The sequence below is a fragment of the Cajanus cajan genome, chromosome 5, assembly GCF_000230855.2.
Source record: "Cajanus cajan strain Asha chromosome 5, NIPB_CcT2T_4, whole genome shotgun sequence".
Classification (NCBI taxonomy): domain Eukaryota; kingdom Viridiplantae; phylum Streptophyta; class Magnoliopsida; order Fabales; family Fabaceae; genus Cajanus; species Cajanus cajan.
This window is the reverse complement of record NC_138521.1, coordinates 4,518,272-4,540,724: the sequence shown is the minus strand read 5'-3', so window position 1 is coordinate 4,540,724 and position 22,453 is coordinate 4,518,272. Positions and strand designations below refer to the sequence as shown.

The window sequence follows — 22,453 nt, the reverse complement described above, 5'->3', positions numbered from 1 at the left end:
TTATTAATTCAATAAATAATCTAATGAAATTTTGAAATAATATGGAACTTCTGCAAGATGTAAAATACTATCAATATCATTATAGAAATCAATGAAGTTCATTTAAAAATATATTTTGAGAAGATAAAAATTTTACATTTTTTTTGGTGAATCATAAGTTTTACATTTAATAATTACAAAAAAAAAAAACTTAAAAGTGACTCAGTTTTAGTAACTAAAAGTTATTTCGTAAAATCTAATGGATGATTTATGAATTCAAGATATTAAGAAAAAAAGAACTTGTTGAAATGGATATTAGATAAGTGAGGAATTAAAATATGGATTGAAGAATTACTTAGTGGCAAAATAACCAAAATACTAATTTGCGAAAGAATAAATTTAGTTATCAATGTCATAATTTTTTCCATTTAAGATTTACGTAATATAAATGAATTTCAAAGTTAATTACTATCGAAATATATATTGAAAATTGTCAGAGGTTTTGATATTCTGTTCAACATTAAAATACACCTATTTCAAAAAATTGAAAGAAAAATTGTTATTTGAAATCGCTAAAATATTTACGTGGTGTACATGTGATTATATCGTTTTATTCAGAAGTTTATAATCTCATTTTTTGTTTAATTTCTAATGCCTAATAAAAATTGCTGGCATACGATTCCAGTTAAAAAGGAGTTTTAATTTCTGAAGCTCAATAATTAAGCCAAAAAAGAAAAAGAAGAGTTTCATGATTAAACCAATTACCAAGAGAGTGCTTCGTTTAAGTAACTTTTTGTGTATCCATTGACTTCTTATTATGATGTTACTGTTAATCCGTTCAAGTGGTTCTACTTTATCAAATTTGCATAACCTTTTCACGATCGATTAGTGATTTGTCATTAATTTTGGTAATTATGAAATGGAATGTTGCCACATTATTACTTTGAATTTTCTTATTCTCAAAAAAAATTCTTTCATCATATTCATAGAGATCTTTTTTAGGCAGTACGATAGGAACCAATTTTTTTTATTTATTAATTTCTTAATTTATCAACTTGGGCTGAATTTAATATGCCAAAATAAATGTCTTCTCATTTAACTAATTAATCTTAAGTTAAAATATTTTTTTTAATCTTTATTATTTTACTTTAATTTTTAGTTTCTATAATTTAAAATAAATCTTTTTAATTTTTATATTTATTATTTTTTAATTTTTTTAGTTCTTATAATTTAAGATAAATATTTCTAATTTCTATACTTATAATTTTTTTTATTTCCTTTAGTTCTTATCCTTAATTTGTTGTCTCATTGTCTTTTTTTATTATCATAATAAAAATCTTAATTCAATTTTGTGTGTTATTAAATTTATTTTTTTAGAGTTGATTTAAATTAGATCTTTTAACAATTTATGTCTCCTTTATATTATCATTTGTTAACACTCATTATTGAAACATTTTTATTTTATTTTTACAAAATTAAAGATTCTTATCACATCAATACAAAACAAACAACAAACAAAGATTGATCATAAAAAATTAAAATGATTAAAAACTATAAATATAAAAATAAAAAAAAAATTTAAATTATAGAACTAAAAAAATACGTATATAAATTAAAAATATTTATTTTAAACCACAAAAACTAAATAGAAAAGTAAGTAAAAGTATAATTGAAAAAAAATATTTTAATGTTAATCTTATTCAACTAACTAATTGGATACGTAATTTGAGAAGTTGGGAGGAATAACCAAATAGAAGATAAAAACAAAAGCATACGACAAAACCTAACCTGGCCACGACACATGTTCACAGCAACATGCGTGTTCTCCTAGAATAATGTTTGAGGATTTAGGTCCTTTAAAATCAATAATTCATTTGAGAAAAAAGTAAAATATTATAATTATTGATAAAAATAAAACAGTAATTTTAAATATGAGATAATTAATTATATATACACTTGTTTTTATTTTATTTTAATTAATATATAACTGTTTAACTAAAAGTTATAATTAATATGTAATACTAGTACAAAATATTTTTACATTATGAACCAGTGAATTACTAGTATTGGATAAGAATATTAAAAAAAAATGTGTTGTGGGTATAAAGTTTGTCACAAACAATGGATATACCATGGGAAGGGTATGGTGCATTAAAAAGCATTGGATTCTTTGCTATGGAAAGGATTGGTAAATGTCATAGAAATGCATCAAAGCATGTTCCCCTTGTTTAAATATATGTTGTCGTGATTTTCTAGAAATTAAAATAAAAAAATAATTAAAAAAAGAAGATGCCCTTTGATACCTGATGTGCCTACAAATGGTATTCAATCCCGAGGGACGAACCTTTTCATCAACTTTTGTCTCTCTGAAATTTACTAATATATTTTCACTTACTTTTTATATCTATTACTTTCTTTTTTCATAACAAATATATTAGTGTTCAATATGTATATATATATAATCGATTGATATTAATTGTTAAATTTTGTAAAACAACGCATTTTAATAACTTTTAACAAAAAAAAGTTATTCATCTAATTAATTAAATTATGTAATATATGTTATTTTGATAACCATGTATATAAAATTTTACATAATTTAAACATTTATAAAACATGTAATCAAATAGGAGATATTTACTTGTGTTCTTAATCAAATTGTAGACATTTACTTATATTTGAGTTGAGTAAAATTATTATAGATAGATTTTTTGAAAAAAATATTTTATATAATTATATATTTAGAACTCAAACTATTGGTTAAATTAGAACAATTGCATATGAAGGAAGAAGCTAAAAGTTGATTAATTAATATTGATAAGAAACTCAAAGTGTTATGAAGGATTAGAATATATAAGGGATGTATTAATGGAGGTAAAATAGCATAATAATAATTGTTAGAGTAATATGGGAAATGTGACACAGATGGTGAACCCTACCCTATATTATTTTGTTTGGTATATGGCATTGTTAGGTGAATGCAGTAGATATATATACGTATAATAAGGAAACTTTGAAAGTGGCGTTGGCACATCTAATTTCATTGGTTTGTAAAGGCAAAACATATGTGCAGCAAAAGATTCCTCTGAATCCCGATGCAATCTATACATGAAAAAGGAAAGAGTCAAGTAAGAGTATGTTATCTTTTACCTAAATATCTCTATATGTTTTTTACAAGGGAGAGATGAAAAAGCTAGAGTGTAGCAGAAGGTGAATAATATAATAAGTAGATACAAAATGTTGTAAATAAAAATTAATTTTCATGCAAATAATTATTCCTACACTGTGATAAATTGCATACTATAATTGCATTCTAATTATAAAAAAAAAAAAACATGTTTTGTTTTACTTTTGTTTCTGTAGTGAAAATAATAGAAAATGAAAACACATGAATAAAAGTGCATTAAGTAACCTTAAACTTGTGAACAGAGTCACAACATAAACTGTTATCAATATCTCTGCGCATTGAAGACACAAGAACATGAAGGCAGCGATGTTTGAATTGGTATGAAAGAAACTGTCTGTACGCTACGCATGTTGAGTCAATTTGGAAAAATTGTTTGGACAGAATGGTTTGAAAATTTGATTGCATTGGTTTTGTGTGGTGCATGCTCAATTTTTTCAGAGTGATTGTTCTGTCCTTGTCAGCCATTGTCTTGTTGAAATCAACGAATTATTGGTGAATTTACCATTACCCCCTCTCTCGTTAGCAATGGAAATTGAGTTTTCGGAGACACCACTCAGTTAGTTTTCCAAATCAAACATCTTAAAACGTACGTTTTCCAACCAAAAGAAACCCTATAGGACTTATTAAGGGAAAAGAAAAATATGAATAACGTTTCACGTAGAAAAATATGAATAACGTTTCACGTAGAAAAATGATATGCAAAGCATTGAAGACATGCAACTTATTATCAAATGTTTGATTTGCACGAGATCCTTAGAAAGTAGATTTGAATTTAATTAGATCAATTCTATAAAACTAATTTATAAGTTGAAATTATCTTTCTTTCAATGGCTTTTGAATAGACTTCAATATCATGTAAATTTATTGAAAAATTAAGTAAAAGAACAGTATATTCTCGTACAATTATTTTTACATTAATATGATACGTTTACTTGAAACTAAAATTCTTATAAATTTACTTTTAATCATTACTTAATTTTTTTTTTTTACCAATGGAATCATTTATATGCTTATAAATTCATGCTTAATCTCTTATTTTTTTAATGATGTGAGATTTTTATTATATTCCAACAAGTAACATGCATAATTGAAGGTCCTTAGACTTTGTAGTGTTTGGTGAAAAAGACTTTCATACTTGAGGATGGTTGGATTTTTATCCTATTAGAGGGTGTTTGGTATTTGGTGTTTTTTTTATAGCATAACATGAAAAAGGGGGTAGGGAGGGTTGTATAATTTATTTATTAAGTTGCAATTAACAACGTTGAAGCTAAGTAGTTGTTTGTTAGATATATATGCAAGTAGTGAGAATTGTTTGATAGAAAGGAAGGTAGAAAGATACATAAAGAAGAAAAAAGGGAAGGGTGGTAGGGTAGCATTAGCAAGCACGAAGAGCAAAAAGCACAAGCCCCCATGGCCATGGCCATGGCCATAAGATATATATATTCCTCTTCTCTACCGTTACTGTTTGTATCGGTTGTAGAAGTGCTTTTTGTCTGGCACAGTCTCAATTAGAAGCACAAGGCAAAATCAACAAACAATATGTAGTGCTACCTCTAAAAGCTGTGAGAGCTGCCAGAATGATTGAAGGGCTTTTCTTGGTTTTTTAATAATGCCCTTACAGTCCTAGCTAGTTGACTTGTCATTGTATAAAATACTAAAAGGATGCTTTCCCTCCCTCTCTCCTTTGTCCTAAAACAATGCTAACTTTTCTGCATGTTTGACTAATAATCCCTCATTTCTTTCTTCTCTCGTCTATATATACATCTTCACGCTTTCTCTCTCCCAATCCATTATTACTTCATTTCCAAGGTCTTCATCCATAAAGTCATACATCTTCCTTTAATTCAAATGTCGTTTACTTCCTTTTCTTTTTCCTAGAGAATTATGCAATATAGCGGGTTCTAGTATTTTGTAATTAGAGAATGGATGCTAAGAATGGTTCTAGAAAATGGACTTCCTCTTAGAGGCATTCCAAGAGTACCTGTGTAACTTCCTTGATGCATGTATCTAGAACTTTCTTCTAGCTATTGTCATGATTCTCATATATGTGTGTATATACATATATCCACCTTTATAATGCTTATGTATATTCCTTTTTCGTAGGCGTTATTTAAGAGGATGACTTGAGATCTTAGGCCAAACTTGATTAGAGATTACTACGGGGTATACATATCAAACAAAGAAGGTCGAAACAAATTTTAATTTTATCAGTTTATTTGATATTTTCTAATTCCATTAATTACTATAAATAACATCGCTTTATAATTTCAAGAACTACAATGATAGTTTATATATATATATATATAAAGGTTGGAAATGGGAAGAAAATCGTGGGCCATCCGATGCTCCATCATGTTATGAAGTCTCCTCCGTTGTTTTTTTGTCCAAGAATTATGGATCCTGGTAGAATAATTCTCTAACAATAAGCCCAAACGTTTTCTTCTCCACCATGTTATGATGAGATAAATATCTGGTGGAACCACTAATATACATGTGACATCTGATCCGAGAAAAGGGGAGACATTGCAACGAGCACAAATGAAGAATAACAGAATCATAGAGGCCATTGCATTTTTGGGACTGAAGATGGGTATTTGAATAGGAGAAAATAAAAAGGGGTGGCAAATACTATACTGTCATGAATTCCCCTCTGCACTTTGTCTCTATCTCTTCTGAATGTTCTTGTTTTACTTTCCTATGAGGTCATGTACTTATTTTGGTATTAATGAACCTTTCCCTATGGTATTGTTTCCAGCTATTTAGAGTGCAATTTCTACAACAGTACAAATTGCTGTCATATACATTTTTTTTTTACACACTTCTATATTCTGTTGTTATTGAAATATTGCATAATATATTCCATAACATTAATTGGCAAAAAAAAATGATTTGTCTCTTAATCAAATTATCCAAGATTTGAGATTAATTACATCTTTCAATGAATACTTCATAGTGGTTATCCAAGTACGTTCTCCACTCCAACCACCCCTTCCCCTCGCCCAAAAGAGAAGAATAAAAAAGTTGAGCCCATGAAACCGATGCTAAAATACTTGAATTTATCATGCTTAAAAGGCTTGCAACTTGCAAGACGTTTTAATTGTTACGTCGAAGCTCATATCACTCCCACTAATAGAAGATAGACCCAAGTCGTTTAATAAAACTAACGAGTACCCAATAATAATAAATTTTATAAAAAAAAGGTGTCAAAACATGCGTAACATTCCTCTTATTCAGAATTAGATTGATAATTACGCCAAAAAAAGGGAATTAAATTGATAGTGTGAGGACAGATAACTCAGCTGACAGAAAGGAACTGTGCGAATCCACTTCCCGTGCAAAAATTACGACCGAGTGCAAGTATATATGGTTTTTTAAGAAAATACAATCTAATCCAAATTCTTTTCTTAAATGAATCTATTCAGATAAACCTTTCTAGAATCACTTTCAAGAGAGATGAAAAAAGGAAGAAAACTTTCTGATTAACTTCTCTATAAACTTATTTTAACTTATAAAAAAACATTCATTTTTCTTTTCTATTCTTTTTCTTAAAAGAGTTTCTGTATAAGTTTATCTAAACAAGCCCAATGTACTTTCAAAAATAATCTTATCAATAATATTCAAACACGTGAATTACTTTAAAGAAAACTCATTTCTTAGCAAAGATTTACAAAATCTAATTCACATACCACTCGGCTGAGACTTTTTAGCTTTGTCTCAGAATCCATACATAGCTCCGTCTAAAACTTCAGGAACTCTGTAAATTCAATGTAATCTTATTACAAAGACTTTAAGAGGTTATTACATGTCAAGACTATAATTCGCATATGGCCTCTTTCTTCCACTTAAATGTGGAGATATTCAACTAAGCTACAGAAACTTACCAACACACAATGTCAAACTGGAAGAAATGAAAAGAAAAGATGCAGATAGTTATTTTGCAGACTGTTGAGAAGCATCATTTTGCTCTTGCTTTGACCCCGTCATAGCTGCAGTTGCTGCGGCCGTCATGGCAGCTGCTGCTGCACCCATTTTTGCACCACCTGCAGCTTTCATTGCACCAGCTATTTTAGCAAATGCTGCTATGCCTCCAACAAGAATAGCCCTTAATGCAACTGTTGGTTTTACTGCCATATCTATCTGTAAAAAAGTAAGTCAAAATAATATCACCTTCATAACTTCACAACCAAGTAAGTTCATGAATGTAGCATGCCATATCATGGTTTCCATCAATGTAGCAACATCAACAATCTAAATGCATACCAATAACCAACCAATTGCGAACGTTCATGATTTAATTGATTGACCCCTAGTAGAGATCATGTCAACTAAAACCAATATTTAACCAACAGTTTGTTTGGTATTACAAAGGATTGTAAAACAACAGAACACTAAGATCGGCTAATGGTGGTGGGGGAAGGGAGGAGAAAATTAGGATAATATGTACAAGATCTTATATTCGAACTTTGTTACCGACCGTCATTGTAACGAAAGAAAGAAAAAAGGATTATAAAACAACTCCCAGGGGCAAAAATGATATGCATAGATCACAAGAAAGAAAAATGGTACGCATGAAGCAATATATCAAATCCAAAAAGAGAATTATTGAACTTCACTTTCTTATGGTATGTATTCAAGCCACACATTTTAAATTTGGTTAGATTAAGCTTTTGTGGAATGATCAGAAGAATGGAATGCCCAAACCGAAACTAAAACTCACAGATGACTTATCCCTTACAAAAGTTGATGGTTTCACCACAATACTAAAGGTATCATTATTAAAACCTTCCATCCATTCTGTATTCTGATATTTGGTTTTTGATAGATCTCATGGCACCAATCAATCCATGTATCTGACCCCCTAAAACCCCCTACAGTGGAATAAGGCACGGAACGGATGCTGTTGTATTCAATCCATTATCATCAAAGAGTTCAATTACAAGATTAGTGATAGGAACCAGAAATGAAACTCAGAACAGAACAATACGGAATTTTAGAGATGAAGTTCTGATAAACTTGATAGTATTTATTGGAAACAGACAAGAAAACAGGCAAGATTGCGCTTTCTGTGAAGAAATCAGTCTCACCAAGTCCATAGCCTTCCCACCACTACCCAATTCTCGCCTACCCCTTGTTGACCCCACCTGTCAAATATATAGAAATAATTCCTATCTCCAATCATCAAATGCCACCTGTCATGTTCTGTTATGCCCCCTAACTGTTTCCTTCTATCCACAGGCCGATAACCTGGCATACACTCAACAGTACAAAAACATCAACAATTTGATATCGTAGAATAATGATTGAGAGCTGGGTTAAAACTTAGAACTGAGAACATTGTAGTTGATTCTCTCTGTTCCTTAGACTTGTATTTTGCAGTAGTAGTTGAACTTATGTGGTACAAATATGATTCTTCTACATTGTAATCCTTTCAAACACCAAAACTTTGTTGATCCTGTAATTCGGCCTTCATCTCTAATAAAAATTTCAGAAATAATGCAATTAACCAGAACATGTACACTTAAAAACCACCTAATGAAGAAGATCCAAAGCTACCTGTTGCCATGAAATGATGCCCACCAAGAACTGTAACACAAAGAAAAGGAAACAAAGGCAACATCAAGAGGAAAGTTTAACTCCCCTTAACACCTAATGTGAATTTAGTTTCCTTGAAGCTATCCAATAATAAAATGCTTTACTTTCCTCAAATGCACTCACCCAGATTCAAGCTATTTGTGTTGAAGGTACATCAGAATAGGTTTAAAACAACAAACTACTATGGCCTGCAGTGAGTGTGACTCCTTGGTGGACAATAGATGGTATTTCTGTATTCTTGCACCGAATTTATAAATTCAGTTTCAAATTTTCAATGCACTTTTTTTTATTTCCTTTGCCAATTACAATATTTCCCAGCAGTCATCAGTCTAATAAGCTATAAATCTAAACAAACCCTTATAATATTCCCTACAATGCCAGGGGAGCAGATACTTTTCCCCCCAGTTTTCCAATTTCTTCACCAAGTATTGCAATTAGACTAGTATTTCACAAATCCTTCTCTGTCATTGTCTAATTCAGAAACCCTCTGAAAATGAATAAATGTAGTTTTGGTATCTGCTATAAAAGATACTGAAAATTGCGCACTCCATCAAATGATAAGAGAATTATCCTTCCCTAAATTCATGTCTGGATAAAATTATCCCTTTTATGGCTTTGATTCTAAGCCTAATACAGAAGCCATTCTCAAGAAGAAGAAAAAAATGAGAAAAAAATTGGATGACATGTAGAGTTTACATGTAAACATAAAGAAAAAGTTCCAAATAAAAGAGTGTAAATTGGATAAAAATCAAACCTGGAATTAAAAAGAAAGGGGGTGGACGTGAAAGATGAAAGCTTTAAAATGATATGAGAAAGAGGGAAAGTGAATCTAAACCTCACCGATGATTCTCCCTTAACCTCGGACCTACAAACAAGGAGGCGCTGTTATGTGATTGTTCCAAACGACAACGTCGTTTTTCACTGCAGGCTTAAGGCTTTGCTTCGCTTGTACAAGTCCAACTACAGTTTATGCAAATACAATACATTTACTACCTATTTATTTGGATGTGAAAAAAAAAATATGTAAAATTTTTGTTAAGACAATTTCTTTTATTAATTTATATTTTATTATAAATACTTCGTTACAATTTTTTAATATTTTATTTGGAGGAGTGAGAGGGAAATCGAAAAAAATGAAAGAAAATATGTAATATATATTTAAAAAGAAATAGGGATAAAATATTAGTATAATAGAATAAAACTTGTAGATGTTAGATGGAATAAAATTAGGTGAAAAATAAATAAATTGATGTTTTAAAATTATATTTTATATAATTAGATTTTTATTTAAAAATGTTTTTCTTCAATCATTTTTTTTTTCGTTTTTCTCATTGTTTTTTCCTTTTTTATTTAACCTTCAAGAACCTATCATGACTGATAAGTGATAACATGTCAATGTGAGAGAAAAGAAAATAGATTCACAATCCATTAAATCAAAAAACATGAAAATGTTGTAAATATGAATGAACCAAGGTATAATTTCACACAAATAACCCTTTTAAAGGTAACTGATTTTTACAGTGGAACTCATAAGTAATATATAACTTTTTCAAAAATTAACAATATTAATTGTTAACTTTACATATTTATCGGCTAAAATATTTTTTCTGATATATAATGTTAATGCTTTTCTATCGCCAATTTGTACGAACCATTTGCTAAATTCATGTGCCAGATAATTTACTTTACCTATACTAATGTTGATAATTCTAAACATGTTAATAATTATTTATTAATTCTTTCATATATTTGTAACTAATACTTCCCTTTTGTCTTTAGAATTTTTTTTTGATCTTTTTTACGAGGTATTTTATAGTTTTTATATAATATTAAATTGTTATTATTTTATTTGTCCATATTTTAGATTTTGAAAATATATGTTTTTCTCTTTTACTTCTTAAACTTTTTCTAATTAAAATTTATCATTTTTTTAATACATAAGTCACTTCTCATGAAAGTTTAATAATAAGTAAGAAGTATAAAATTGATAAATTGTGATTTTGTTTTATAAATACAATAAATTTAAGTATTATCTAAGTTCTTAATTATTAGACTCTTTTAATTAAATTATTCCTTTTAAATAATTTAGTTAATTTAGTCAAAAGCATTAAAATTTTCAATAATTTAAATTATTTTTTTAAAATTAACTTTCTTTCTTTCACTTAATCATTTTTTACCTAATTAATTAATGTTTGGTAGAGAGAGATATTTATGTGTCTATTTGTTTTCTCCAATAATAAAATGAGAGAATTTTTATTCAATTAACTTCAAATATTTATTATCTTTTGTTTAAAAGAGTTATTTATTAAATAAGAATATTTTAGAAAGGGTATAACTGATCCAGTTAAAAGTTAGAAAAGAGTCCAATAAAATGGGACAAACAAAAAAGTGAAAAAGGTCTTATATATAGTAATAAAAATAATAACCAAACTATTATTTATGTTGATATATATGATTTGATTAAGAGTGTCTTATAACAATAGTCGTAGAGAGTAGTAATATGTGTACATGAACTATTAAACGCTTCAAATTTAGTCTTTCTATTAATTAACTAAGTTTGATCCATGTATAGTTCAAACGTTAAAAAATAATATTTTTTAATTAAAAATGATTAAAAATTTGGTAAAAATGATTACTTTTAAAATTAAACTACATTAAATACATTTGTATTTTTATTCAAGAATATTATTTTTAAAAAATCTAATAACATTTAAATTTTATTATAACATTTCAAGTCATTCAACCTATTAAGAGTAGTGATGATGTAATATATAGTTTTCAATTTATAGTGATATATAAAAAGCATATATTCACTCTCAACTGCTTTTGATCACTTATTTCAAGTCATTCTTTTACTTTTAGGCACAATTTTTCATCAACAGTTAAATAAAATATACATAAGAAAAAAATAAGAATCAGGCAATAAATGTAAAGTAAATAAATTCATACATTATCATAATTAAATAGGAAAAAAAGAGAAAAACCACTTTTAAAATTCAAAATATAATATTTTAACTCTCAAATAAAATTTTAATAGAATTGAATTTAAATTTTCTACTTATTATATTTCAATAACATACGTAAGATTTGTACATTAGTAATAGTTAATAATCCAAAAAATAATATTAAATAAATATAATATCTAGTTTTATTACACTAAAAATTAAAATAAACATCATCTATACATTCTTAAAATTCAATGTATATGTCTAAATCCTAACAAAATATAACATAATATTCAAGTTCAAACTTTAATAAAATGCAATAATGTCCATTAACAATAATAAGTTTAAATGTAAAATAAATGCCAAATTATTATAATATAAATTATAAAAACTTAAAGATATAAAATACAAATTAATATTAAAAGATTAAATTACATTTTAATAACAAAAGTATTGAAAATAATTTATTTTAATTTATAATCTTTATACGTATTATTATTATTATTATTAAAAATTAAAAATACTTAAATAAAGTTTTAAATCAATTTTTTTTTTAAAAAAAATCAGTTTAAACCAGTTCAATGGGACTGGACATTAACAAAGTTTTTAATAGAAACTGTGATATATGCATGTAAAAGTTATTTAACTTATAACCCAAATCGGTGCTCATTCTATAGTGCTTCACACACCATTGACGCTCGTTGAGTAAGCACCAGATACACCGTCACTCAGTCAGTATTCACACACCCCTGGGCCGTGAGAACGACCAATTCACAAGAATTTCATCACATTTGCGAGAACTGCATTTTATCTTCAATTTTAATTCCTTTCGGTCTAGCAACAACATTCAATGTTCTTTAAACAATTTTGGTTTGTCTAATAAATGAAATAATGCATTCAATCTAAACAGAAATTTGACTCAAAATGTGCAGTCGGTAATCCAGCATTATAGAAAAATGGCTCAAATACAACGCAGGGGGCTAACCATTGTTATACCATCTATCAGTTACATCATATTCATCAAAAATACCAGTTTGCTCTTAATATAATAATGCCCTGCCTCTCTAAAAATTTGCAGTTGATTACCCTACCCTACTTTGTCCTTGTTTCATGGATATTAACACCCTACATCTAGGAGCCAAAACATCGACAAGTAACTTACAGAACATCTATTGAATTATAAATTCACGGCATAGGCTTAAATCTCCAAAGTAGTTGAACAAAATTGTCCCTAAACGTTCTGCAAGAACCGAGAAATTTATAGCACACATCCACAGCAAACCTGTAATATAAACCTAAGGTCACAAAAAGCTTCAAATTTAACTAGCACACAAACATTGAATCAAAACTAAAGGCGAGCATCAAGATTTTAAATGGAAGAAAGTGATCTTTAGGGTACTCAGTCTAGCTCTTGCACCAAGTTTGATTTGGAAAATTGGAATTGGAGCTCTTAATCATAACTACATTTCCTAATTATTTAAAACGGGAAATGCAAACCACATTTTTTACAAAATACTAAAGTTATTTTTCTCTTTAGAACTAAGCTGGTGATTAGCTTCAGCCAGGAGTCCATCAACAAAATATTCGGATCAACGAACAAGACCAGAAGGCAACAAATAGGATGGAATCTTGAGATGGTAGCACACAATTTTGATGAGAATGCCAGTAAATAAGTGTGCATCTTTTGTGGTTTGGAATTTGATGAAAAGAACCATATACAAGACCAAACAATTTTGTTCCCTTCTTTCTATTAGCTCTTGAAAAACTTAAAAGACGGGACTTGAATTGTTCAATCAATTAAACGATATAAAAACAAAGAAATAATGATATTTTCTTAAACTAAAACACAAATATACAATTGAGACTCGATTAATGCGAGTTTCTCAAAGTGGCAATTCAAAGTTTATTGATTAATCTTATTTGTATGTAGCTTCTACTAAGTCTCTGGCTCAAGATTTCCTGTGACTAATCCAACCCAAGAATACAGGCAAGCATGACTCAAAATTGGATGCATAAAGTACCATTAGGTTTACCATGTGCCAAAAAATAAAAATAAAAATTAAAAGCAGTAAAGAATAACAAAAATTCCTCTATAACTATACACATTCATCCTTTAGTAGAACATGTATTGAGACATACCTATTTAAGTATTATCAGATATAAATAATTATTAGCATTTCTGCTAATCTTAATTTTAAGATAAAAAAATTTGGTGATTTCCTAGCAAAACATGAAGACTACAGTCTAATAAGAAATAAAACCCCATTTAAAGTTCCTTACCATCTGAATACATGCCAGTCTTATGGCTCAGACCTAACAAGCTCCTCCACAGATTTTCTATAATTGGCAATCAAATCTCTGTAACATGGGAAAACAAACACATTGAATTAGCATCTAGAAACTTAACCACACAGAAATATTTAATACAATTTGGACAGACCTTCTCTGATTTAGCAACTGCTCACTTTCCTCTAGCTTCTTCTTCTGTCCCTCAACAGTCTGCATTCAGCATTCAAAAAGAAATCAACTAAGGCAAGAGTAACCCTAACTTTGAGAACAACCATATTGAGATGTATGAAAGCAGATTTCCAACATCAATAATGTGGATTTTGTTTATCATGCATGGACCACATAACAAAAAATAGTGATAGGAATTTGAGTATTATGGGCTGGCTATGAATCAAGTAGTGTGGGATGGTCAGCGAGTCAATTAAGTGGCTTGGTTCATCCCCCTTAAAAGCTAGCTGTCAACTGAAGTACCCTGTCAAGCATCCCATACTAATTGATGTGGAATTAAGGCACCCCATAATACCCAAGTCCCTATCAAATAGTAAAAACTCAGACTTGACTATCTATGCTGCTAGAGGTGTAGAGAGAACATAAAGTGCATATGATTAAAGGCAAAACAAAAGTAGAACCATTCAGTTTCAGCAGACTTTAGAAACTCAGAATTTGAAGTTCAGGTGTTCAACTAACTCAGCTGTCCTATTTAGCAATTAACATTAAAAAGGGAAAGGGTAAAGTTAGAGCACTGCAGATTACCATAGCCTTGGAGCTAATAGAGCCTGAGATTGAGTTCAAAAGCTGTTGACACTTCTCAAAATGGTTGCTCAACTCATTGATCTTCAGCCAATGAAATCAACCAGTAGAAAAAGATTAAAAACCCTAAAAGGAAAATTCAATTCCAAAAACAAAAGGGAACAAACAAAACAGCCAAAAGAGGAAAACTTCAAACCAATGCATCTGACTGTTGATCCGGATTTCCATGTTCAATAACCTCAGACAAATTCTCCACCAACTGTGCCCACAACAAACAATTCCCTTTATTGAAAAGAAAAGTAAAAGAAGAAAATGAAAGTTTTTGAAGGGGTTCTATTACGTGTAAGAGTTGGTAGTGAGAGGACAGTGACTGGTGAAGGTTCTGCTGCGGCTGCGGCTGAGGCTGCTGTTGCTGTTGTTGTTGCTGTAAAAGACGCTGCTGCTGCTGTTGATAAAGGTGCTGGTGCTGTTGAAATTGAGATTGGGGTGGTAGTGCTTGCTGAAAAGATTGCGGCTGGAGAAACTGTTGTTGTTGAATAAAGAGATTAGGGTCCTGATTGGATTGTGATTGGGATTGGATATTGGAATTGTGGGTTGGGATCATTGTCCAACTACCTCCAGGAGAATTGTAGTGATCCATCTCTCTCTATGATTATACTGCATCAGCAAATTGATTAAACCCCTTTCAGGTTGATTGAGATGTGAGAATACATGTACCAAAGAATTTAAAATACAGAAAACCTTCCACTTACTCCCACCAAATGGGAATTTTATTTGGGTATTTTAAGTTCCTAATCAGAATAATGGAAATTCCAAGAATTTATTCATTCCTTCCATATATTGAAGTGTATTCCGTGGAAAGTCAATCCAAGACTTATCCATTAAATACAATATTTGTTCATGCCAAGAGAATTAAAGTAATTATATCTATGGAATATTGTTTTATAACACACCTGATACTCAATCACATTCTAAAAAAAATTAACTTTTCTTAATACACACACATACACACACATATATATGGGTGTGTGTGTGCGCGTGCGTGTGTGTGATAGAAGCTCTATTATATGAATCAAATTAGATTATATCAACTAGGTTAATGCCTTCAATAACAAGAGAAATACTAAGTTTAGAATAAACAATTTAATGCTAAATCCAAATTAGATTATTGTTTCTCATACATTTACACTAAAAGTAACCTATATAATTCATCATCATGTGCTAAAGATTGTTTAATTTTTCAGAACCATTCATTTTCAAACAATTAATTTGATTACTAAAATAGTTTCACTAAACTTAGTCACTAAACTAGTTTAAGTAATACTTAGAAGCTCAACACAATCCAACATGGTACTTGTTGTATACAATCCTAGAAGAACTTTTCAAACAATACTTATTCTACTCAGTTCAATACAAACATAAATGTAGCAATGCTTTGAAATTAAGGAGTCTAAGGTACCTTAACAAGAAGAGATGACAAACAAGATGTGCTGACCAATTGATGTTATGAACAGAAGTATCACTCTTTGTACGCTTCCTGTCAAATCAAGGTTAATAAAACTTTAAGATCTCATAATGAATTACATGTATTGGATCTGGTATCTCTGTAGAACAAAAGAAAATAGTAAAAAAAAAAAAAAAAACAATGATCTCAAAGGTAAAAATGCTAGCTAGCTTTCATTATCAAATTCTAATTAGGATATGCACTAACTTATTATGTGCATTAAATTAATGACAGTCAGCTGAAAAAGAAAAAATGTATTTAAAATACTTCTCTTATTAATCAAAACATCAATAAAAAAAGTGGAAAAAGACCTTTCATCACGACATGGGGGACAATATCTTATGATAGCATAGTCCAGTGAGAAATGCATAAAATAGTTTATTATAGAGATAAAGAGTTATATACCATAAATACATTTCAATTAACTAGATAAAGATTTATGCTTTTATAATAAGCATACAAATGGGTTCAACTAACTTGGAAGTGAAAAAGAAAGTGAGGTACTGAGGTTACCCCATTAAGAGGACACTTAAAAATAATGACATCTGTTGAAAAATAATTGCTTTAGCATAGCTGATCTAGTGAAAAATGTATAAACATGTATGTTAATTAGATAAAGAGTTAATCACCTATACACTGCTAGTGTAAAGTTTTTTTACACTGGCAACCAATTATATCTTTTAATTGTGCCATGTCACTGTAAACACATTTACTTTTAACAGTGACATGGCACAATCAAAAGATATAATTGGTTGACAGTGTAAAAAAATTCTAGACAGACAGTGTATTGATGATTAACTCTTAGATAAACATGTATGGTTCTATAATAAGTACAAAAATGGGTGGAACCAACTTGTAAGCCGAAAGTAAAGTGAGGCTATACCTTTCAACAATAGTAACTTTAATTATCTAAAAAATATGGATTATAAATGGAAAGAGACTTTAGTTTGGTGGGAGTTAAGTTAAATCTATAAGTCTCTCAATGTCATGAATAGTAGGGGTGTTCAAATTGCTAAATTGAACTAAACTAGAAGAAAACTAAACTAAACTATAATAAATAGTTCATCAAACTAAATTGAACTAAAATAAATATTGACTAAACTAAACTAAACTATTATCTACTTTAGTGCACTATAGTTAAAGGAGTTTGAACTAAACTATAATATCAACTAAATAAAACTATTATTAACTATAAACTAAATTGAATTACATTAAAAAAAAAATTTAAAATCAACATTTTTAAATTGAGCTACCAAATCATTGATATTAATGATGAATTAACACTACTATAATTTTTTTATTACATGCGATTTTTCCTGCGAATTTTTCATAAAAATTTGCAGGAAACGTTGTTCCTACAAATTTTTTTGTGAAATTTTATCTATAGGTAATAACTTCGTGGATAATATGTTTTTGCGAATTTTAAAATTTGTAAGAAATTTTCCAGCGAAATTTCTTGCAAAAAATATCGCAGGAAGGTTTCCTGCAAAAAAAATCGCAGAAAAGTTTCTTGCAAAAAAAAATCGCAGAAAAGTTTCTTGCAAAAAAAAAATCGCAAGAAAGTTTCGTGCGAATTTTTTTACAACAAATTTCTGCAAGAATATTTTTTACGAAAAAAATTAAAGAAATCACTAATGATCACAATGAATTTATCTGAAGCCCCAACATGTGATATATAATCTTTTAAATTCTAAGATTGTAGATTATAAGCCTAACACTTAACCATACAAATCAACTTATAAGATAAGTGTTGCCCCAACTTATATATTCTTTAATTGTTTTATTTTCAATTGATGTGAGACTTGAAGTTTTTTTAAAATATTAAACTTATAAATTTAAATATTTTTTTTGATTTTTCTTGCAGATTAAAATTGATAGGAAAATCCGCAAGAAAGGTTACCTGCAAAATTTTTCTACCATTTAGTAAACATTACTTGCAAATTTATTTTTGCAAGAAAATTTGCAAGAAACAAAATAAAATTCTTACAATATTTTCTGTAAATTTTGACCATGGAAATTTTTTTCTATGATCATTAAAATTGTAGCAAAATTTACAAAAATTTCTTGTAGATTATTTTTCATAAAAATATTTATAGGAAATATCTGTAAATTATTTTTATTAAAATAATAATATTTTTTAGCATAAAAAATAAAATTATTTGGATAATAAAGAGGTAAGTTTATATATATATATATAATACATTTTTTTTAATTTTTATAATATTTATATTAAAAATATTGAGAGAGTAATAATTACGAAAGGTATATAAATTTTTATTCAATTAATAAATAAAAATAATTTTTTTAATCCTATAAATTAATTATTTATTTAGAACTATAGTGCACTAAACTACTTTTTATAATAGTTTAGTTTTTAAAACTAAAACTTAAAATATAGTTTAGTTTAGTTTTTATAAAAATTAGTTTAGTATTTTATAGTCTAGTTTAGTTTAGTTTTCCTAATAATTTAGTTTAATATAGTTCTTTGAACACCCCTAATGAATAGTGCTAAACCACCATTTTACGGGTAAGTATACTTCTATTTTCAATTCAATAATTTAGACTTGAGAGCCATGATACTTCTATTTTCCATTCAATAATTTAGACTTGAGGTCCATAAATTAATTAGATGTGTTGCTCCACATAGAACTATGAAAGCACCAAACTGAACAAGGACCCATTTATATGGAAATACTATTGATTTCTTAACAAAATAGATAAGCTACAGAGGGATTGAGAAATAATCAAATAGATGGGAATGGAATATAACAAAACAACAATAATATTATAATCATTGATAAAAGAAGAAAATAAAATAAAATAAAAGATACTTATGTACCATAAAGTCAAACTATATATACTGGTTTGTCAAGCCTCAGAAGACCAGGCTCGTTTGGTGGCATCAATCTTGGAGGAGTTTTCGCGTTTATCAGGCTTAAGAGTCAACTTGACTAAGTCTAAGTTTGTGAGCTCTAGGAAAGTTTCACAGAGGAGGATTGAAACATTGGAAGGACTGCTAGGGATTAGCTTTACAGCTCGGATCGGGACGTATTTGGGTGTTCCCTTGACTCATGGTCAGCCGAGGTGTGCAGATTTCTATGATGTGATGGATAAGATTCAGGGTCGACTGGCGGCTTGGAAGGCCAAGCTTCTCAATAAGGCTGGGAAGTTGTGTCTGGTGAAGTCTACCATCTCCTCTATTCCCGTATATAGCATGCAATCATTGTGGCTTCCCCAAGCAGTGTGTAATCGAATCGATCAGGCTTGCCGTCGCATGCTCTGGGCTAAGTCTGATAATACTCGGTTTTGGTCTCCAGTGAGTTGGGATGTTGTCACTCAAGCTAAAGAGTTAGGTGGTCTTGGGGTTAGAGAGGCGCGCAGGGTGAATGTATCACTCCTGGGAAAGCTAGCTTGGGACCTGCTTTCGGCTCCACAGAAGCCTTGGGTTCAACTCCTCAGCAACCTCTACCTACATGGAGCTTCTGTCCTGAGTGCTCAAAACAAGCGGGGTGTTTCTTCAGTCTGGTCGAGTATTCTTAAGGCCCTTCCCTCACTCCGGGAGGGATTCAAGCCTCATCTAGGATCAGGAGACTCATCACTTTGGTACAAGGACTGGTCAGGTAATGGGCTTTGGTGCGGGAAGGTCCCCTTTGTTCATATCGCGGATACCAACAAAAAGGTTGCCGACTGCTGGGTTAGTGGAGATTGGAGCTTCAATGCCTTGTATACGGTTCTTTCAACTGAACTGATAAACTCTGTCCAACAGTTGAGTGTTGGCAATTCCCCTTTTGGGTGGGATCATTTTGCTTGGAGGGGTGATATCTCGGGTTGCTACACAGCGGCATCTGGGTATCGTTTTCTAACCCGAGGGCTGGCAGCGGAGGGGGCTGCTGTTTGGAAGAAACTTTGGAGGAATATGATTCCTGAGAAGCTTAAGTTCTTTTTGTGGCAATGCCTTCATTCAGCCCTCCCAACAAATCAGGTTCGGGTTGACAGGAGGTTGGCAGAGTCAGGTGCATGCTCGCGTTGCTCTTGCCCTCATGAGACCATTCTACATGCTCTTCGGGATTGCCCATATTCGCGAGAGGTGCTGATGTCTGGTGGGTGTAGTGTGGGTTGGTCCTTTTTTGAAATGGACTGTTTTCAGTGGCTGAAGGGGATCATCTTGCACAAGGATGCTACTACGTTATCCATCACCTTGTGGTGGGTCTGGTGTTTTAGGAATAACATGGTATTTAACGATGACCTCTGGCCAATTTCGGTGGTCCGTCAGAAGGTGATACTATCCATGGTGGAGAACAGTGTGTATAACGTTAAGAGGCGCCTATGGGAGGAACAAGCCATTTGGAGGCCTCCGGAGCACCCGTGGATCAAGCTAAACACGGACGAAAGTTGGTTGAGGGAGACGTCTGCTATGGGAATGGGTGGAGTAATCCGTGATTGGGCAGGTATGTGGCGGGGGGGCTTTTCGCGTGGAGTCTTACATGGGGATGCGTTACGTGTTGAGTTGTTGGCCTTGGAGGAGGGCCTAGTGTTTTGTTGGGACGGTGGTTTTCGGATGGTGACTTGTGAATGTGATTGCCTGGGAGCTGTAAAGTTGTTTCAAGATCGGCCAACGGACAGAGATTACCTGCACAAGCACTATGATGTTATTTGTCGTGTTCAGCAACTCCTTGCTCGGGATTGGGTAGTTTATGTCAGTCATATTCCTCGAGAGATTAATTCAGTAGCTCATACGCTTGCTACTTGGGGTGTAGGGAACTTAGGTTCCAATGTATTTTGGAGGAGTCCTCCAGACTTTATTTTACTTCCATTAAGAAGAGACTCTATGTCTTGAGTTGTTTGCTTTGTTTATCTTTCATATTTCACCAAAAAAAAACAGTCAAACTATATAGATGAAGTGAAATGTTTCCCATCCTTATTAAACAAAGGCAGCAAAACACAATGCAAGTTAGAGGCGTAATAACAAACCATTCATGTCTTAACCTAATAGTTTAAGCTGTTGGGATGGTTGGTTCTTGACACAGTATCCAAGTCTGCACTGCCAAGTGAGTTAAACTTTGATCTTTCTTATTCATTGTGCATGTTTTAATCCCAAAGGGCTCTTGCATGTGAAGGAATTCCAGAGATGCAAACATGCCAAAGTGGATGAAAATTGAAAAATAAAACATTGCCTAAACCTATGTTTAGTAATTATCATTAATAAACTCCATTGAAACAAATCATGACTAGAGCACTAAAAAAGTGGTGAAGACAATCCTATCCCATAATGAATATAAGGGTAGAGATAATAGAACATTGTCTAATTCCTATGCTTAGTAATTATCATTAATATAAACTCCATTGAAACAAATGACAAGAGCACTAAAAGAGTGGTGAAGGCTATCCTATCCCATAATGAAAGCAACGGCAGAGATACAACCTCTAAGATATGCTCTTCCCCTACAACCAATTACACCAGAGAAATATCCTAAAAAAACAAATATGCCCCTTTTATTCCCATTGTTCCAAGGTTATTCCACAAGAACCCCAAAGCCCAATGGTACTATTATAACCTAGTAGCTTCAGTAACTTAATTGCTTACCTGAAATTTAGTTTGAATTTTTTTTCCGCTAGTTGTTTCACAAAGTCCTCGGTTTCCAAGTTTATTAAGCCAATCTGAAATGAAACAAGACAATGAACATAAAAAATGTGCATCTGGAAGGCCAATGATGAGTAATTATCAACATACACATTCATAAAGAAAAAATCCATAATAGTTTGAAAAATTGCGCACCACAAATGTATATTAGTTTCCTGTAGCTTCCTAACTTGGAACTTTTCATTTTATCACACGTATATATCAGTTAAATAAAAGATGAAATTATTTTTAACCAAGTTATTTGATAAGCATTATGCATATATTTGATAAGTGTGGTGTCAAAATTTCCGCATCTAAAAGAAATTGCAGCATAGCATAGGAGAGGAGAGGAAAACCCTAGAGAAGATGGTGAAGTTCCTGAAGCCGAACAAGGAAGAGGGAGCGCCCCAACGCACTACACGCTTAAGGCCTTCACCGTGTAGAAAAAACACACTAAAAGGTTCTCTCTGTATACTCCAAGAAAGAGGGAAGGGAAATAATCGGAGGGAATTGACTTCTTCTCCGGTGGATTTACATTCTCTGTAAACAAAAAAGTAAAACCTTTACTTGCTTATGAGTTTGGACTT

The 22,453-nt window shown here is 30.7% G+C and overlaps 2 protein-coding genes and 1 long non-coding RNA gene across 9 annotated transcripts; 1 reads left to right on the top strand and 2 right to left on the bottom strand.

Annotated features, from left to right (window-relative positions):
* The first annotated feature begins 4,352 nt into the window (after positions 1-4,352).
* Positions 4,353-5,924, top strand: LOC145958179 (uncharacterized). The gene is made up of 2 exons (XR_014433827.1): positions 4,353-5,351; positions 5,476-5,924. It is a non-coding gene; the product is annotated as an uncharacterized LOC145958179 (long non-coding RNA).
* An 872-nt stretch (positions 5,925-6,796) lies between these two features.
* Positions 6,797-9,752, bottom strand: LOC109808356 (uncharacterized). Of its 7 annotated transcripts, XM_083074778.1 has the most exons (3): positions 9,599-9,728; positions 8,251-8,410; positions 6,797-7,303 (listed from the first exon to the last, which is right to left on the bottom strand). In XM_083074778.1, exons 2-3 carry the CDS (start codon positions 8,257-8,259, stop codon positions 7,097-7,099), a joined length of 216 nt encoding a protein of 71 aa, XP_082930904.1. In that variant the 5' UTR covers positions 8,260-8,410; positions 9,599-9,728; the 3' UTR covers positions 6,797-7,096. The 7 variants fall into 7 exon arrangements, with proteins under 7 accessions (XP_082930904.1, XP_020226919.1, XP_020226920.1 ...); XM_020371330.3 differs by lacking the exon at positions 8,251-8,410 and having other exon boundaries at positions 9,599-9,752; XM_020371331.3 differs by lacking the exon at positions 8,251-8,410 and having other exon boundaries at positions 9,594-9,735.
* A 2,878-nt stretch (positions 9,753-12,630) lies between these two features.
* On the bottom strand, positions 12,631-22,434 carry MED9 (mediator of RNA polymerase II transcription subunit-like protein). The gene is made up of 9 exons (XM_020371304.3): positions 22,223-22,434; positions 21,831-21,904; positions 16,202-16,279; positions 15,083-15,399; positions 14,939-15,001; positions 14,746-14,826; positions 14,144-14,202; positions 13,984-14,061; positions 12,631-12,985 (listed from the first exon to the last, which is right to left on the bottom strand). Exons 4-8 carry the CDS (start codon positions 15,380-15,382, stop codon positions 14,004-14,006), a joined length of 561 nt encoding a protein of 186 aa, XP_020226893.1. The 5' UTR covers positions 15,383-15,399; positions 16,202-16,279; positions 21,831-21,904; positions 22,223-22,434; the 3' UTR covers positions 12,631-12,985; positions 13,984-14,003.
* Positions 22,435-22,453: the final 19 nt, after the last annotated feature.